This window comes from Neocloeon triangulifer, unplaced genomic scaffold (genome assembly GCF_031216515.1).
Source record: "Neocloeon triangulifer isolate White Clay Creek 2 clone unplaced genomic scaffold, ASM3121651v1 ptg000008l, whole genome shotgun sequence".
Taxonomy (NCBI): Eukaryota; Metazoa; Arthropoda; class Insecta; order Ephemeroptera; family Baetidae; genus Neocloeon; species Neocloeon triangulifer.
This window is the reverse complement of record NW_026775550.1, coordinates 3,650,394-3,667,726: the sequence shown is the minus strand read 5'-3', so window position 1 is coordinate 3,667,726 and position 17,333 is coordinate 3,650,394. Positions and strand designations below refer to the sequence as shown.

The window sequence follows — 17,333 nt, the reverse complement described above, 5'->3', positions numbered from 1 at the left end:
TTCGGCATCTGAAACAAGAAACAAATTTTTTAACAGAAAAGGCAGATTAATTATTCACCGATTAATCTTCCATCGTTGAGAAAAAGTGACTCCTTAAATCTCCGTGTTAAATGAATTATAAATTATTTGGAGTAAATTTACATTTTTCCTGCAAACTGGAGGTGGTGCGGCATTATTCGTGGCGATTTTTGAATTTTCTTCTGTTGCCAGAATTATTGGGGTCGGATCACTTATTGCAGGTGTTTCGCTGGAATCAAATGAAGATCCCGAAAGCTGCAATTGAAGGGTTGGCGAAATGTATGATTGATCTGCAGTGGGAACACTTTCTTGCTCGGACAGAAATTCTTGAGAGAATGTTGTTTCCTCAAAATCATTTCCACCGGTGATTTCAACGCTTGATTGAGCTACAAAGTGGAAAAATTACCGACTTGCTTAGTTTAAGACTTTTTGCGTACTGATTGATTCAGCCGCAACGGTTGTAGCGCTTTCAGGTGCTAGGCTTGTGATATTTTCAGTTGGATGCGACTTGGATAATGATGATAGACGTTATTTCATTTTGAGTAATGCTATTTTTAAAAGTCTTCTTTTGTATTTCAAAACAAAAAAGTACGAAATGTTATCAATTGAAAATGAACCAATTATTTAATTTGACGAACTTGAATTAATTAAATCTTCTATATTTATATTTTATATTATTAATATTAATCTTTATGGATGTCTAAACTAATTTATTTATTACCTTTGAGGTTTCTGCCGGACTTGTGATGTTTGATTTATTTGTGAATCCATCTGAACAATGGAAGTGTCCGCAGCATTTGATGATTCTAATTCTTTTTTGCATCCGATGTAATCCTTAAAAATTTTTGATTTTTTTATGGAACTCTTCAAAGTTAAAAAGAAAACAGTTTTGCAATTACCTCTAGATTTTATTTTCAGGATGATGTTTGGCTTCCCAAAAACTTTGATTGCTTTTTGTTGCACTTCTTCCAAACTAAATTTGATCTGTAGAATTAAGATTTCATTGTTTGATTGTTTGTAATTAAAGAACGAGTTTTGCTACCATCAACAGACAATGTATGAGCAACAACCATTTCAGCTTTGATAACATTTCATATAATTCTACTAACTGGAGCTTTGAAATCAGAAGCATAGTATACTATGGCGGAAAATAATTAATTTTAATTGCATTCCAATGCACATGGCCATGCTCGATTCCATTTCTGAGAATTAATTATTTACCCTTCCGCTAATTCTGCGCTATATATCGCAACTAAATGTACAGCTATGAATATTCAGTACCTAGGAGCATTGTAAATGGCTCGCTTTGTCGAAAAGTTGAATATTTTAAAGGGAAGAACAAAAATTATTTATTTCAGAATGTAATTTAGTCAAAATAAATGTAAAAATTCAAGAACGTTTAGATTCAAATCTAGAGAAAAATTGTGCAACCGGGAAAATGACATGTTTGCGAAATTTGAGAAACGCGACTCTTAAAAAATTGCATGGAAACCAAATTCAAATGAAATTTATTTATAATCACTACGGTATTAATAAGAGGAGGCTGTTGGTTGAAAAATACAATCCAATATTTTTCTTTTATTTCTAAGCAAGTGCCCAAACCTCTAATCTTAGCAAGAGAATCTTCAATTTTGAAAGCTGAAAGTTATGCATGGACGGAATAGCTGAATTTAAATGATGGTGTGTAACTCTCTCGTCTCATGTAAATTGGCCAAAGTGGAGTTAATATTCGGAAAAGGAGTGTTGCCCGAAAAGGTGTTGTAATTACGATCCGGCCGGCTAGCCGCGGTGTAGTAATTTGAAAAAAGACAAGAGGCGTTTTACCAGCCGTTTTGCCGCTTGATTTATGATCTTAATTTGAAATTAATATTTTCCTGATAAGCCGCAGCAGATACGAGTGCGAGAGAGAAATATTAATAAAATTAATAAGAATTCCATCAGCGCGACTGGAGGGCATGAAACAAGCCGGTCTCTCTCGCGGCTGGGGCCACTTTTTTAATGAGGCAGTAAATCATAACCTAAAAGCGCGCGCGAGAGAGATAACCACACACCGTACCCCATCTCCTCAAGCACCACCACCAAACACTCTCTGGCGCACGAAAATTGACACTGCCACATTTCATTAAATAGTTTTTCTTTCTCCCGACGAGCTGCTTCTTCGGAAATTGTTATTGAAGTTTAGAGATGCTATTCGCGAGATAAGCCGCCTGTTGATTCCTAAGAGTCACTTACACTTAACATGCCTCTTGGGCGTGCGGGCTAATGAGATGGATGACACGTCTCGACGGCCCAACCGCCGGGGGTTCAACACACGCCGCTCGCTTTTGCATTTCCCCTGCCGTTTTGTATAATGATCGCACCAAAAGTAAATTTATTTTAATTAAAGTTATTTTTGTAGGGCATGATAGAGACGAATTCTCTGATAAGTAACAGATTTTAGAAGATTTAGAATATTATCTTGTCCCAAAGAAGATAGTTAAGGCATATTTAACTTATAAAATAAATACCGATAAACGTGTCATTTTAATTGAAACGCAGTTGTTTTTTTGCAGTATATTATCAGCATAATTACTAAAATTGAAAATAAAAATGCATGTTTCTAAAAACAGTAGAGACATTTAAAACATAATATACAAGAAGAATGAAGTCTACAAGTAATTAAATTAACAGAGTTAAATTAGTAAATTTAAATATAAAATGAACAAGACTTCAACAATAAATATTTCAAATTAATACATATATAATTAATTAATTATATATTATATATTAATATAATTAATGAATAACATATTTTTTTAAACTTATAACTCTTTTTTTTCCGTTTTAATTTTTTTGATTCTTTTGTGTAAGTTAAAATTTTACTTTATTAACTACTTAATAATAATTTACTAATAACTTTATTATATAATATGTATTTATGCCAATAATTTAATAAATAAATTCTTGGCCGGTCATTAATGAATTGTTCTTGAAAATATCTTTTTCATCTGTTGTTATCATGTTGTAGGATTTAGATTACAAATGAATTAAATAAATTTCCTAATTTAATTTTTTTGATATGCTCACTTCATACTTAGCGCATAATAGCATGAAACTTTTTTTAAACTTCACAAATTAAATAATTCAACACATCAAAGTCCATTATTTTTTTTTACTCAAAACGTCAATGAATTTCCTAAAAATTCATGGCACAATTATTGCTTTGAGTCGCACTCGATTCTCGCAATTGCACACATGGAGAAAAGCAACATTTGAATCGCGTCCGAGCCCTTTGTGCTAAAATATAATGAGACGTGGCGGCGGCGGCGAATTTATATATTTCATATCAGATGACAGTCAATATCGAGGAGGAGGAATTAATTTAATTGCGCGCGATTATGTCGGATCGTTTCTCTTATTCATTGTGCAAGGCGACGATTTATCAAATTGCTCGGCCAGTTTGGCACTCGCAATATATTCAATCATGTCCGCCTGAGTGGCCGATTCGATAAATAAGACGCGCGCAATCCTTTTCGCAGCGCCGACCGACACAAGCCGGGGCCAATTTGACCGTGCAAAACGCGCACCTCATCCATCAAATTCGCGCCGATTTAGTGTGCACCGAATTTCAACAGAACTTTTTTCGTTCGCAAATTGAAATTAATGTTAGCTCTCGTCGTGGTCACCGCCGGTCCAGTGGACACACAAGTCACAAGGGTAAAGAGAGAAAACCAGTTGTTATAAATAATAGAATGTGTGGAGTGCAGAGGGGCCAACATCTCACCAAAAGAGTCGGAATTAAATTAGAACCAATAACTTTAATAGCTTTGTATTTTTATCAAAACTGCGCTGTAAGTAAATGGGGATTTTTTTAAGGAAGGAAAAATTGGGAAAAATTTGAACAATAAAAACAGGATATCTTTTTTTAACTCACAAAAATTTCTGTGGGGGAAAAGAAATTTAAATTTTGTTTAGTTAAATTTGAAGAACATGATTAAGAAATAATTGTAAAATTTTCAATTTGAATCGAAATATTCTTATATTTGTCACATGATTTAAGCACAACTGCATCGCAACTATTGTCATTGTTAGGCATTTAGTCCCGCATCCGTGTCATGCAGGTTGCATTCGACGAAATGGAAGGATCGATCAGGAAATTACAATCTTTGAAAACTTTTCGCAATGCTCGATCGCAGTAAATTTGAGTAAAATAATTTTTGGTGCGCGCAATTTGCAATTACCGCAAAGAGGCGAGAAATATTGCTTTCTCTGGCGGGCAAAGTGGGCTGCGCCGAAAATCGGTGCTCGTTTGATTACAGTCGGGCTGCTTTGGCGCGCTCGTTATACAGCGCATTATTCTCGTAAGCAGAGGCCAATTTATTAGAGTGGCATCGTAACAGGTGATTACGCAATTACGTGGCGCGGTGTGACTGTACACACGTGAAATGAAAGAGGTGCGCGCGTAATGATGAGTGGTCAGCGCGCGGCTCGACTTGTAATTTGGCGGCCAGACATCGAGAGGCTTGTTTTTCGTGTGTAATTTGGAAGAGAGCCCGGCGTTGTTTTATTCAAACCCGGCTGCCTTTTTGATCAGCGCTCTCTCTAGAAATTAATTCGGATGTGGCAGCGCACGATGCGCTTACACAAATCTAATGTTACTTTATCCTGACAAGCACCTCGGGGCCATCTAATGTGTACTATTGAGGCGACGTGACTGGGAGGCGTTGAAAACAAGGCCCTAATTTGATACACCGCGCGCGGGTTGAGAGATGCATGCACCTCTTTCTCTGCAAGCAAGAACTACTCATCACCTCACGGGCCTGCGTATATGAAAAAGCAGACGGTCGTGGAAATTTGGTTGAAATACATTTTTATTTTAATTAAATATTAAAATATGCAAAACTTTTAAAATGAATTATGTAAAATTCATACATAAATTAACTAGATTTTATTTTACCTTGTGAAATAATAATTAAAATGACAATTTGTTCTTTATTTTCATTTACAAAAGTTTTTTTCGCCTGTTCGTAGGCTTAGGGAATTTAGGGACTCAAAAGAGTTCATTTATGTAGCAACATGTCCCTGAATTTCATTGGAAATAAAACACTTGAAATTAGCAATTCAATACTTTCATTCTGTCGCAACAGCAAATTGACAAAAACTGAGTTGCAATTAAAATATTTTGTTTTTAGAAAGGTAAAAAGACAGATTTATAATATTAAAATATAAGTTAAAGTTCTAAACAAAGAAATTTATTGTTATTGGATAATCATAAACATGTAGTAAATAATGAAACAAAATTTTTTTGTACATTCAATGCGAGTTATTCAGATGATTGAGCTCCTGCAAGATCTTGTACTGAATAATAATAGTTATCTCTTATCTCCTTCCATTAATCATTGCAAATTGTAAAATTTTGTAGCTTTTCATCTTTAGAATAAAAACGGGTCAAATTTCCACTACAATTTTTAACATTGAGTAAATTTTCATACCTCTTGAATGTGTAGACTTTTCTTATATAAAACTCTCATCTCTCCGGACGCATTAATTCACTCGCCTCTGCTGATGCGCTGCACTCTAATTTAAAATTTATTATATACCCTTAGTGCTGGTTTCCTCTCGAATCCAATACCGATTATTTGCCTCTCAATCGCCTCTAACATGTGGTCGATACACGGAATTAATAACTTTTTCATTAGGCTCGTTTGTGATCCAAAATTATATCAAACAGTAACAGATGCTGAATGACGCCGAGAAAACAAAGACCACTTAATTTAAAGCTATTTTTTTCTGCTCAATTCGGCGTGCGCGATGCTCACATTATTTTTCGAGGCGTAATTGCTAATTGGAATCGCCGTGCGGAGAGAAAGAGTCGTCTGAATATTAAAAGCATAAAGGAGAACCATTAAAGGAGGGGCGCGATCGAGACAAGAGAGGAAATTTAAACGGGCCTAATTACCTCGAGTGTGTAATAATGGCGCAATTACCCGGCCGACGGCGTATTATATTATTTTGTTCAACAAGTTGGCGGAGCAGATTATACGCGGCGTCGACTGTGTATAAAAATGAACACGGTGCCGATTGTGTATTACGATGGGAGTAGCTAAATAAACATTTTATGCGCGGGCATTAAAAATTCGTCTCGGCGACGCCGATGCAAAAAAGCAGCAAACAAAAGGAAACGATATTATTTATCTTAGTTGAGCAAAAAGTTGCGGAAGTAAAAATTCACTTTTATTTTGTAACGAAATCAATTAATTAAAATTCTTTGCAAATATAAAAAACAATTCATTTGTTATAATCAAATTTAACAATTAATTTTTTAATTAAATTCTATATTAATTTAAATAACGGGCTAAATTTAATTAGCCTGGGCCTTTGAATCACCCTTATTGTTATTAAAAAGCACTGAAATTAATAAATCATTACCACATTTGATATCTCCTTATTTAAAATTGTTGGTAGAATACTTAATTATATTCTTTTATTCAAATTGTGAGAATTTTTTTTCCTTTTTACACCACGGCGTGGTCCAGTGGTCACAAAGCGAGCAAATTTACGATGCCTTCCATCACCAAATAATTATTTGTCGACACTAATCCCCCGCCGTTTGTAAACGAGCCTCTTTCTTCTTCTCTTTTGAGAGGAACCCGTGCAGACAAATCAAAATATTTACATTCGTATAGATGAAGCAGCAAACAACAAAATAAAAAAAAGGTTGCGTGTTTTATGAGGCTATATCTATCCCGCCAGGTGTAAATAAATATCTCCCGCGCGCATACCTTCAGGTAGCTATAATTTAGAGTTTTATTATTAAAAATTATGGAGCACCAGCTCGGAGAGGCGACTAAATAATAATTTGCGCAATTTCAGTGACCCCTGCTGCGTGCAGCGGGCGGCCGATTTATCCCGACACACACTCCACAAATTTCTATAGTCAGGATACTTTTTACGCCAATAATTTTCAACCTGATTCAACAGAAAAATGATGTGGAAAACTTGCTCTTGAGAAACAAAACACGCAACATTTTCTAATTCGGTACAATTTTAAAATTGAACTCTTTAAAGTTATATTTTGGCAAATGATTTGCAACTTTTTTTCTTACTCTCGCAATGACTGATAAGTGACAAGACCGACAAGAGACTTCTTTTTTTTTTTTAGATAAAATTAATAAGCAAATTCTTAATGAACCACTATGAAAAGCTCAACTTCTAAGAAAAGAAGCTGGAACACTTGAATTGTTTTTAAAAAATTTAGAGGTTTAAAATATAATTGACTTTCAGGTATACTGATGGTGCTCATTCAATAAAGAATCAGATTAGATAATAATTTAGATAAATGAATCATAAATTATTGTAGCTCAATAAGTTAAGAAAAATAGAAATTGCAGTTGGAGCTAAAAAATACAATTAATTAGCAGGATAGAAAGCACACCTTGTATTCATTTCAAACAACAAATATTACATTTCCAAGAGAAGTATTTAGATAATTAATTAATCATCGCTGTCATCTTCGTACTCATGTACATAACACCATATCCTGGCATCAGTGTACTCAAAGTGTCCAATGGCATTGAGTCTTTGCATTGGTGATTCCTGAATCTTCCTCAAGAAGGAAGGATGAGCACCAAAGCACTCCATCTTTTCAAGTCGCGGAGCATGGACTGGCAGCAGCAGAAGAAATTGGAGCAACTCGGCGGGCTGCTCAAGGTGGGAGCCAAACTTGAACTTCTCGAGTTGCTGAAGAATTTCTCCCTCGATCAAAGGTCGGTGCAATTGAGTGCAAACCTCGGGGGTCATGGTGAAGCTTTTCTTCATTGTAAAGCGCTCAAGAAGTGGAGCTGTCAGGACGAGGGCCATCAATCGAGAGGCGTAGGCGTTGCTGAGCCTCCAACTCAAAGAAAACTTCTTCAGGTTTTGGAAGTACCTGGCGTCAAGGTGGCTGTTGAAAGGCTTTGTCTCTTCGTTGTGAATTCGAAAATAGTAATACAACTTGTGCAGGCGCGGGCAGAGCAGGAAAATGTCACACACGTCGATAGGGTCTTCCTCCATAAAAACTTCCATCGTGACTATGAGTTCCTCCAACTGCTTGCCACAGAGAGACAAAATTTGGAAGATGAGGCTTCCACTGTCATCTTCCATTTCCAGAACTCTCAAGTTGGACAGCAAGGCACAGGTTTCTAGGTCCCCTGATAGTTGTCCTTCGAACCTGACATGTGTCAAGTTAGGTAAGTAACCAAAGTTTAAGAATCGCTCGGTCGTTATGCGCTCAAGTGGAAGGGGCTGTCCTGGATGGTGGGTAAAGATATCATCATTGTTGAGAGCGTACATCAAGAAATCAGGATAAATTGAGAAGAAACGCAATCGAGGGAATTTCTTGACACACGCCAGTCCGAAATCCTCGCAGTAGTCCTTTTGCATTGCGCGGTCCTCCTTTTAGAAAAAAAAAATAATTCAAAGATTAATAAATTTGATTAAATTTCAACTAACCCCACTCAATTTCCAGTTCACTTCTCCATACATATCCCAGTGAACTAACACTACTTCCAGCCTCTGCAGATCGAATAAATTGGCAAGCAAGAACGGAGTGACGACGACAAAGGTAACACCGAGGGTGATCAGATCTGGAAAGTTCCGAGCAATCCATGCCATGTCTTCTTCGTCACACTCGTACTGCTCGAGCATCACGTGTTTGAGTTTTGACAGCTGGAGCAGGGAGTTCTTGACATCTCGTAGCTTGAATTCACCAACCCCTTTCACCACTTGGCCAGGCGGCTGCCATGAAACTGGTGCAGCATGCTTTCGGGAGTCGGAAATTTGCTCCAAGTTTGGACACTTCCTAGCGAGCAGATCCCACATTTCCAGGTCACGCTGCTTGTCCGACTTGTGGTAGGTGGAGAAGACGACAAAGTCAAACTTCTTGGTCGAAGCGTCCATCAGGCTGTTCAGCATTCCAAAAATCAAGTCTTTGACCACAGGCATGGTGAGCTTTTTCTCCCTTTCAATGCCTTTGGCTTGCATTCGCTCCAGGATTTCCAGTTTCAAACACCAAGCTGAAGACAAATTTTCAAGTTAAAATTAACTCTAAAATACAATTACTTATTATTTGATAATAAAAGAAGACTGTGAAAGCTGCACTCACGCAAGTGTGGCAGCAGAGTTGACGATTCGATTCCAATGTCGTAGCTGACGATTTTCCGCATGGCCAATTCTTTCAGAGGCAAAAAGTTTTGAACTCTTGACCTCTTCCTATTGGCAATCGCCAGTGCATCAAAAAGCGTCAGAGACGTTACCAAATCGCTGCAAAATTAGTAATCGTGAGGGATTAGTCGCAAATCTAAACGACAATGTTAAGGACAAATGACTGATTTTCTATTCAACAAATTTGAAACTCACCTGGGTTCCATAGCGAATTTGAACCGCAACGGATTCGCAACGAATTTACGAATTCAAATGTATGTATCAAGATCAAGAAGACGCAACAATCGGGTTATTTTCTGGTCTCTTCATAAGTTTTCACTCCATTGACTCCATATTGTTTGTTGACATCTAATCAGCAAATCAAAATCAGCGGCTTCCCTCTCCCTCACTTATTCCACACAATTCGCAACCCCTCTGCCCCCTCAACTGCTGCAACTCGATACTCGGTGCTTCTCTGCGCTGGGAGATTTTTTCTCCTTGAAAACATTTTATTAAACAAACAGGTTTAATAAATAAATTGTATGCTTTCATGATACTTCTTTTTTAATTAAATTTGCGTTTCATGACCAGGATTGCCAATAAATCTAAAGCTGAGTTGCAATTGTCTAATTAATTATTAAAAATTAAGGCATAATAATATTCAAGATGAAGATTTTAAAGTGTTTGTGATATCGTTCTTTTTTTTCAATAGTGTGGGTTTACCGCGGCGGCCGTGTCTATTTTGATGTCAAGCGTTTTAGCAGACATATTCTGCTAGTTGTAAACCCTTTCTTCTCTTTTTTTCCCAATTTAAAATTTTCGTATCGACTGAGAAGAATAAATAAATAATAATAAAAATACCCAAATATTAATTTTGGCCAACGCACAGATCCCTGAAGGTTTTCATTTTCAACATCATTTATTATTTAATTTCCCTTACTTAAATTAATAAATAATTGTTATTATCATTTTTTTTGAATTTACCACGAATGGAAATTCTCCTTGCGCTGCCAGTTGTCCATTAATGGCTTGCACTGAAAATGTTTTTCACAATTTTAAGTGTAAAATCATTTTGATCAGTTTACCGCTTGACACGCAGACAAGGACGAAAGCGCAAGAAAATAATATGGGCTTCATATCTGCTCTGCCTCTAGTGATATAATTTTATAATTATGCGCTAGCTGACTTTAATATGAGATTATCACAGACTGATAAGACATAATCATAACTCCAAAAAAACTTTAAAATAATATCATTGCTAAGATATTAATTAAGACATCATAAAGAAGGTGGCGTTCAATGAAAGAATAAGATTGAAAAATAATTTAGATACATGAATCATAAATTAAATTGTAGCTCAATAAGATATGGGAAATAGAAATTGCAGTTGATGCTCAAAAATATATTTAATTAGCAGGATAGAAAGTAAAACTTGCATTCATTTCAATCAAACATCACATTTCCAACAGAATTATATTATAACATCTCAAGATCATCGCTGTCATCTTCATAATCACGTAGGTAATGCCGGATCCTGGTATCAGTGTATTCAAAGTGATCAATGGCGTTGAGTGCCTGCATTGGCGATTCCTGGATCTGTTTCAAGAAAGAACGATGAGCACCAAAGCACTCCATCTTTTCAAGTCGCGGAGCATGGACTGGCAGCAGCAGGAGGAATGTGAGCAACTCGGCAGGCTGCTCACGGTGGGAGCCAAACTTAAACTTCTTGAGTTGCTGAAGAATTTCTCCCTCGATCAAAGGTCGGTGCAATTGAGTGCAAACCTCAGGCGTCATGGTGAAGCTTTTTGACATTGTGAAGCGCTCAAGAAGTGGAGCTGTCAGGACGAGGGCCATCAATCGAGATGCGTAGGCATAGCCGAGTCTCCAGTGCAAATAAAACTCCTTCAGGTTTTGGAAGTGACTTGCGTCCAGTTGGTTGTTGAAAGGCTTTAGCTCAGTGATGTGAGTTCCAAAAATATAGTCCAGCTTGTGCAGGCGCGGGCAGAGTAGGAAAATGTCACACACGTCGATAGGGTCTTCCACTCTATAAACCTCTATTATGAGTTTGAGCTCCTCCAACTGCTTTCCACAGAGAGACAAAATTTGGTAGATGAGGCTTCCACTGTCATCTTCTATTTCCAGAACTCTCAAGTTGGTTAACAAAGTACAGGGTGCTGGGTTCCCAGTTAGTCGTCCAACAAACTTGACATGTGTCAAGTTAGGTAAGTGACCAAAGTTTAAGAATCGACCAGTCGTAATGCGCTCAAGTGGAAGGGGCTGTCCTGGATCTTGGGTAAAGAGATCATCATCATTGAGAGGGTACACACTCATGAAGAGGTCAGGATGAATTGAGAAGACACGCAATCGAGGGAATTTCTTGACACTTTCCAGTCCAAAATGCTCACAGTAGTACCTTTGCATAGCACGATCTGCCTTTTAGAAAAATATTAATTGCAAGATTAAAAATTTGATTAAGTTCCAACTAACCTCGCTCAATTTCCTGTTCACTTCTCCAAACATATCCCAGGAAACTAACACTACTTCCAGCCTCTGCAGATTGCATAAGTTGGCAAGCAAGAAGGGAGTGACGATGACGAAGGAAACGCCGAGAGTGATCAAATTCGGGAAGTGCTCAGCAATCCATGCCATGTCAACCTCATCACACTCGTACTGCTCTAGGAGCATGTGCTGGAGTTTGGGCAATTGGAGAAGGAAGTTCTTGACATCTTGAAGCTTGAATTTGCCCACCCCTTTCACCACTCGGTCAGGCTGCCATTGGTTTGGCCAAGAATGCTTTCGGGAGTCTGAAATTTGCTCCAAGTTTGGACACTTCCTAGCGAGCAGATCCCACGTGTCCAGGTCGCGCTGCTTGTCCAACTTGTGGTAGGTGGAGAAAACGACAAAGTCAAACTTCTTGGTCGAAGCGTCCAATAGGCTGGTTAGCATTCTGAAAATCAAGTCTTTGACCACAGGCATGGTGAGCTTCTTCTCCCTTTCAATGGCCTTCGCTTGCATCCGCTCCAGGATTTCCATTTTCAAACATGGAGCTGAAGACAAAAATTAAGCTAGAATTGTAACGGAAACAACTGTGAAAAGCACTTACACAAGTGTGGCAGCAGAGTTGATGATTCGATTCCAACGTCGTAGCTGACGATTTTCCCCATGGCTAAATCTCTCAGAGGCAAAAGGTTTTCAACTCTGGACCTCTTTCTTTTGGCAATCGCCAATAATACATTGCGAAATGTCTTGATCGTTGCATTATCGCTGAAAATTTGGGGATACACATATCAATTTCCAGTCATCGCAAATTTTAAAATTAAAAAAGGTTGATTATATATTTTAAAAAGAATATTTCTCGAGACAAATTCAGTCATATCAAACCAGAAAATTTGAAACTCACCTAGGTTCCTCCATTGCGAAAAGGAGCCGCAATGGATTCGCAACGAATTTCCGATTTCAAAATTGAGAAGAAGAAGCAACAATCGCGTTATTTCTGGGCTTCGTATCCTTATTTTTGTTTCCCTCCGTTGGTTTGTTGACATTTTTCTAAACAGCAGGCTTCCCTCTCCCTTCTTTAAAATTTGCCACCCCTCTTCCCCTTCTTCCCCTCAATCGCTTTAACTTGTTGCTCCTCTGCTCTTTGTAATTTTATTGATCTTTTTGTATTCTTAATTTGATTTATTTATTCCTGTACTTATTTATTTATTTGATTTTCCACTTTGCAATATTAATTTAATGATTTATTTTACGATTAAAGACTAAAAATCTGAAGGTTGGAAAAAAAGCAATTATTATTACATGAACGCAGTTGAACCAAAAAAATTGCGTATTTATTAAAATTAATAATGAATTAATTGTAATATTATGTATTTAATAGTTAATAATTATATTTGTAATTCAATACGAAAAATTTTATTTCTATCAATATACAATAAAAAAAATTATTCATTCGTAATAAAAAACTCAATAATTGTTTTTTTTTCTTGTTTTATTAGGGACAGGCCAAGACAAAGTCTTGTATGCCTGCCTGTGCCCTTTAATAGTGGTGCAGAAGGAACCCAGTTAAATTCATTCATTTTTATTTTTGGGTTCAACGTTTTATTCAAAATCATAAAATATAATGTAAGATGAAAACTAAACCAATTAATCATTGGAATTCCTAACCGCGTCATAATTTTTATTTCTCACCATAGGCGTGACACGAAACTGCTTTTTTGCAATTACCTTTAAAAGATGGGAGGCAAAATTTATTTCATAATGTGGAGCGACTTTCGGAGAGTCGAGAGAGCGCGAGGAGGAGCAGAAACGCCGCGTCAAATTATACGTGTGTGCGTGCGTGTGTTGATTGCAGATCTTTTGTTACATCAAGTTCATCTCCTTTTTAAGATAATCACTCGGCGCACACCGAAGGAGCCCTAATGAAATTAATAGCGCCTTCTCAAAATCTCTCCTCAACAGCTAAACGTGCTAATGCTCGAAACACCTGTTCTTTCGCACTAAACAGATGATGAAAGAATTTACACTCTACAAGGTAAAAATTAACTAAAATATTGGACTATTTTTTCATATTAGAAACAGAAGATCCCAATTTATTTTAATGTCCAGGCCTTTGACTCCGAACATGTTGTGGATATAAGATAGCTATCTCGTGTTCACAGAAAATTGGATGAAGATTGATTATTTTAATCGAAACTCACGCGCGTGCTTTCGGAACAAACTATTGACCTCGTGCCGCCAGAGGTCTGATCAAATTCCAATCTATACGTTTTATTAAAAGTCCAAAAAAGATTGTAATTTAAGTGCTTTTTTTATAAACGCTGCGGTCGGGGCCGGTTTCGATGATTTTTCATGGCAACACCTCGGCCGCGCGTCTCGGCTAATTATTGGGTGACAAAGTTGGAGAACGGATAAAGGGTAATCGAGTGGTGGCGGGCATCCATCACCGCGGGTCAGGACAGCTGCGGCCTCGTGGCCCCCGCCGAGAGCAGTGGCCGGCCGCGCGTTTTAGAATTCCCGTCAACAGCAGGGGCCCCTATGCAGACACGCACTTTCATAACTCAAAAATCTTCCGATATTTTCATGTCCAATTCATTAACTTCTAATATGTACACGTCGAGACAGTTTCGTTTCCCTTTTGTTAATTTACAATATTTTTAATGTTTGTTAATTATTAAAATCAGCCTTTTGCTTTGTAAAAAAAATTAATCCTGCTTTTTTGAATTTATTATTGATATTTACGTTAATTGCAAAGGTAACTAAAATATAGGAAATGAAGAAAATCGTGCTTGTCCTCGATGCAAAAAATTGTTTCTATTCAAAAACTAAATTTTAAAAACATTCAATTTTTTTTTGCAACGAGGATTTTCTTCATTTCCATGATCATCTCCTCGACTGTCAACTTCTTCTTCTGTTTGATTTGTTTGGAGACAATAAGGTTTTTTGTTATCAAAAATTCTTTCTATTTTGGTTCTTTAGTTTTCTAAAACTGGTCCATACAAATTTTGCAAATTCAAATTGCTTAAATATATACCAAATCCTCTAATTTTAAATCAAAATTGATTTTAATATCTAACAATAAAAATAAGATATTAAAATTTAATAGACTTTTTTTAAATAGGTTTTTTCTAAAAATTAAAAAAAAATTATGTGTAGATTTTGTTTGAAGAATTAAGTTAACGCTCGAGGATATGATCATGGAAATGAAGAAATCGGGCTTTTTCTCGTTGCAAAAAATTGTTTTTATTCAAAAGAGCCGTTTGTTTTTTAATAAAAACAATTTTTTGCAACGAGGAAAAGCCCGATTTCTTCATTTCCATTGTATAGATTCTTTATGTTAATTAAATCAGCAATACAATTGAGATGACTGATGTGCATAATCATGCATAATGTGATTTGATAATTGTGAAAATTTAAAAAAAAAATCATTGCATTAATAATTGAGATAAGCACATCAATGTGCAAAACCAATAAAATAAAAACCTTTGTATCAAAGTGAAAGGATCTGATTTGCCTAATTTTCATGTGTAAATGTAAACATTTTACGATTCGGAATCGTTTTTAGTAAATCCTTATACAATAAGCCTTTGTGTGTTATAAAAGTTCAACAGGCTTTGCGTTGACGAAGCGTGAGCGCGCGGCGAGAGTAATTGTTGGAAATGAAATGTTGGTCGATCATAATCCGCTGACAGAATTATAAATTCGACGCGATTAGTCACACAAGATAGAGGCTGCGGAGGAAAATAAAAAAGTGGCAGCGTCAGGTAAAAAAAGGAGAACTCGCAGGTCCATGTTCGGCCCGAGGGCAAAAGGTAACCTGATCCTGGCCCAAGCATGTCTGCTTCACGGCGCAGCATCCTTCTCTCCTCCTCCGCTCCGGACGTTTCAATATAAAATTAGAATACTGTTGTAAATATAAAGAATCGTAGATTAGTTCTTAGTTCTAATAATCAGTTTTGAATAAATCACCATGGATTTAGATTCTTATTTTATATTTATTTAAAGAAATTATTTAAATAAGACAGAATTAAATTGGTAATAACAAAAAGCAAATAAATAATCCAAAAATCCAAAATTTTTAGCACACTAAATTAATAATTTTAAATATAATTTAATAATAATATTAAAAAAAGAATTATGACAAAAATATAAAAAACAAAATAAAACAAATAATTAATATATAACTATTGTAAAATAAAATATTTATTTATTTTATTTATTTCTTCATTTATTTATTTATTTTATTTATTTATATTATTTATTTATTTATTCTCTATTCAGATACAATGATATAACATTATTTGTAATAATTTCTTTTAATTTTTTAATTAAATTTAATTTTATGTTATTTTCTCTCTGAAATCCTCCTGTAGTTTCTGAGCTAGATTTTTTTAGAGAAATTATTGCTGAGATAAAATCTCGAGGGACTGCGACTGAGATCTCGACGGGCGAAAGGGTTAAGCTCGGCGCTCCCCTCCCGCGCACTAACTACCTGACCTGACAGACACTTGTTTGTTTCCGAAAGAGGATCCACGGCGGCGTTTGTCTCGCATTTTACGCCCTGCCTTTTTTTTACGCAATAACAACAACACCTCCTGTGATTTTCCGATCCGCAATAATATTGTACTCCAGTATTTCAGAAATGTGTGTTCGATTGTCACTTGATAGCATCGGCGGTCGTAACTTTTGCTGCGTGCCGAGCGCAGGCATTGCCTTGTTTTATAACGACAAGAAGTCTCGGCGCGTGAAATTCACGATCTCCAATTGTTGCTTCGGGCCTGCATTGTTTTAAATTAATTATTCAAGAGTTATCCGGTGAAGGTGCTGAGGCGCAATTTTATTGTGGTATTAATTTCCGTTTTTATTGCGCAGGGTTTTATCGGTGTGAGAAGTTCGTTGTATTATTTATTATGAAAAGTTATTCGTATAAAGTAAAGAAACAATTTTGACAGGATGAATTAGAAATAGGACGTATTTATTTGAATTATTTTAAGATTTCATTAATCTTTGGTAGAAAATTATTTAATTTTAAAGATTTCTAAATGGCAGATTTTAAAAAGAAAAATTTGGAGAGCATCAAGATTTAAATAAATTTTGAAAGATTTTTTTTAATATGCTCAATCATTTGTCATAATCTTGTTATCATAATTTAATTTTTCAAATGATTTTACAGTTATTGCAAAATTACGAAAGTGTCCAAAATGGAAAAAAATCAGTAAAAATTTTAAATTTGTGCCTGATTTGTGCTTTTCATTAATACTTCATTTTGCACTTGCCAAAAATGTCTCTACAAAATGATTGAATTTATGTAAATTTGCTTTTTAAGGCTTTTAAGAAAATCTAGTAATTTTCTAAGCTACACAAAATTTCAAAGAATATTTTAGGCTTATTTTATGTAAATAATAAATAAATAATCCGCGCAGGTGCTCAGGGTAGAGGTGCCTCTCGAAATAAGCAGGCCCTTTTGTTTTGTCGTATCAGGCTTCTCGAATGTCAGCGTGGAAGAGTAATTGCGTATCTCCTTTTATTTTGTGTTCCCTCGTGTTGTTCTACACCTTATCTGCCTCTCTATAGAGGTGTGTGTTTTTTATATATATTTTTCTCTTTGGTGGCATTTGAAAAAAAAAACACACACCTCCTCTCTCCCACTGTGCCAGATT

The 17,333-nt window shown here is 36.1% G+C and overlaps 2 protein-coding genes across 2 annotated transcripts; both read right to left on the bottom strand.

The window, feature by feature from the left end:
* Window positions 1-7,387: 7,387 nt before the first annotated feature.
* LOC132194660 (uncharacterized) lies at window positions 7,388-9,539 on the bottom strand. The gene is made up of 4 exons (XM_059616079.1): window positions 9,394-9,539; window positions 9,140-9,297; window positions 8,488-9,050; window positions 7,388-8,430 (listed from the first exon to the last, which is right to left on the bottom strand). Exons 1-4 carry the CDS (start codon window positions 9,402-9,404, stop codon window positions 7,492-7,494), a joined length of 1,671 nt encoding a protein of 556 aa, XP_059472062.1. The 5' UTR covers window positions 9,405-9,539; the 3' UTR covers window positions 7,388-7,491.
* A 1,018-nt stretch (window positions 9,540-10,557) lies between these two features.
* LOC132194698 (uncharacterized) lies at window positions 10,558-12,718 on the bottom strand. Its single transcript, XM_059616143.1, has 4 exons — window positions 12,578-12,718; window positions 12,281-12,441; window positions 11,665-12,224; window positions 10,558-11,610 (listed from the first exon to the last, which is right to left on the bottom strand). Exons 1-4 carry the CDS (start codon window positions 12,589-12,591, stop codon window positions 10,654-10,656), a joined length of 1,692 nt encoding a protein of 563 aa, XP_059472126.1. The 5' UTR covers window positions 12,592-12,718; the 3' UTR covers window positions 10,558-10,653.
* Window positions 12,719-17,333: the final 4,615 nt, after the last annotated feature.

What these genes read in the sequence shown, in the direction of transcription:
- LOC132194698 (XM_059616143.1), bottom strand. An exon ending in AACTCTGCTGCCACACTTGT is followed by an intron (nt 12,225 to 12,280) that starts GTAAGTGCTTTT and finishes TTTTGTCTTCAG; the next exon opens with CTCCATGTTTGAAAATGGAA. An exon ending in TGAACAGGAAATTGAGCGAG is followed by an intron (nt 11,611 to 11,664) that starts GTTAGTTGGAAC and finishes TTTTTCTAAAAG; the next exon opens with GCAGATCGTGCTATGCAAAG.
- LOC132194660 (XM_059616079.1), bottom strand. An exon ending in AACTCTGCTGCCACACTTGC is followed by an intron (nt 9,051 to 9,139) that starts GTGAGTGCAGCT and finishes ATTTGTCTTCAG; the next exon opens with CTTGGTGTTTGAAACTGGAA. An exon ending in TGAACTGGAAATTGAGTGGG is followed by an intron (nt 8,431 to 8,487) that starts GTTAGTTGAAAT and finishes TTTTTCTAAAAG; the next exon opens with GAGGACCGCGCAATGCAAAA.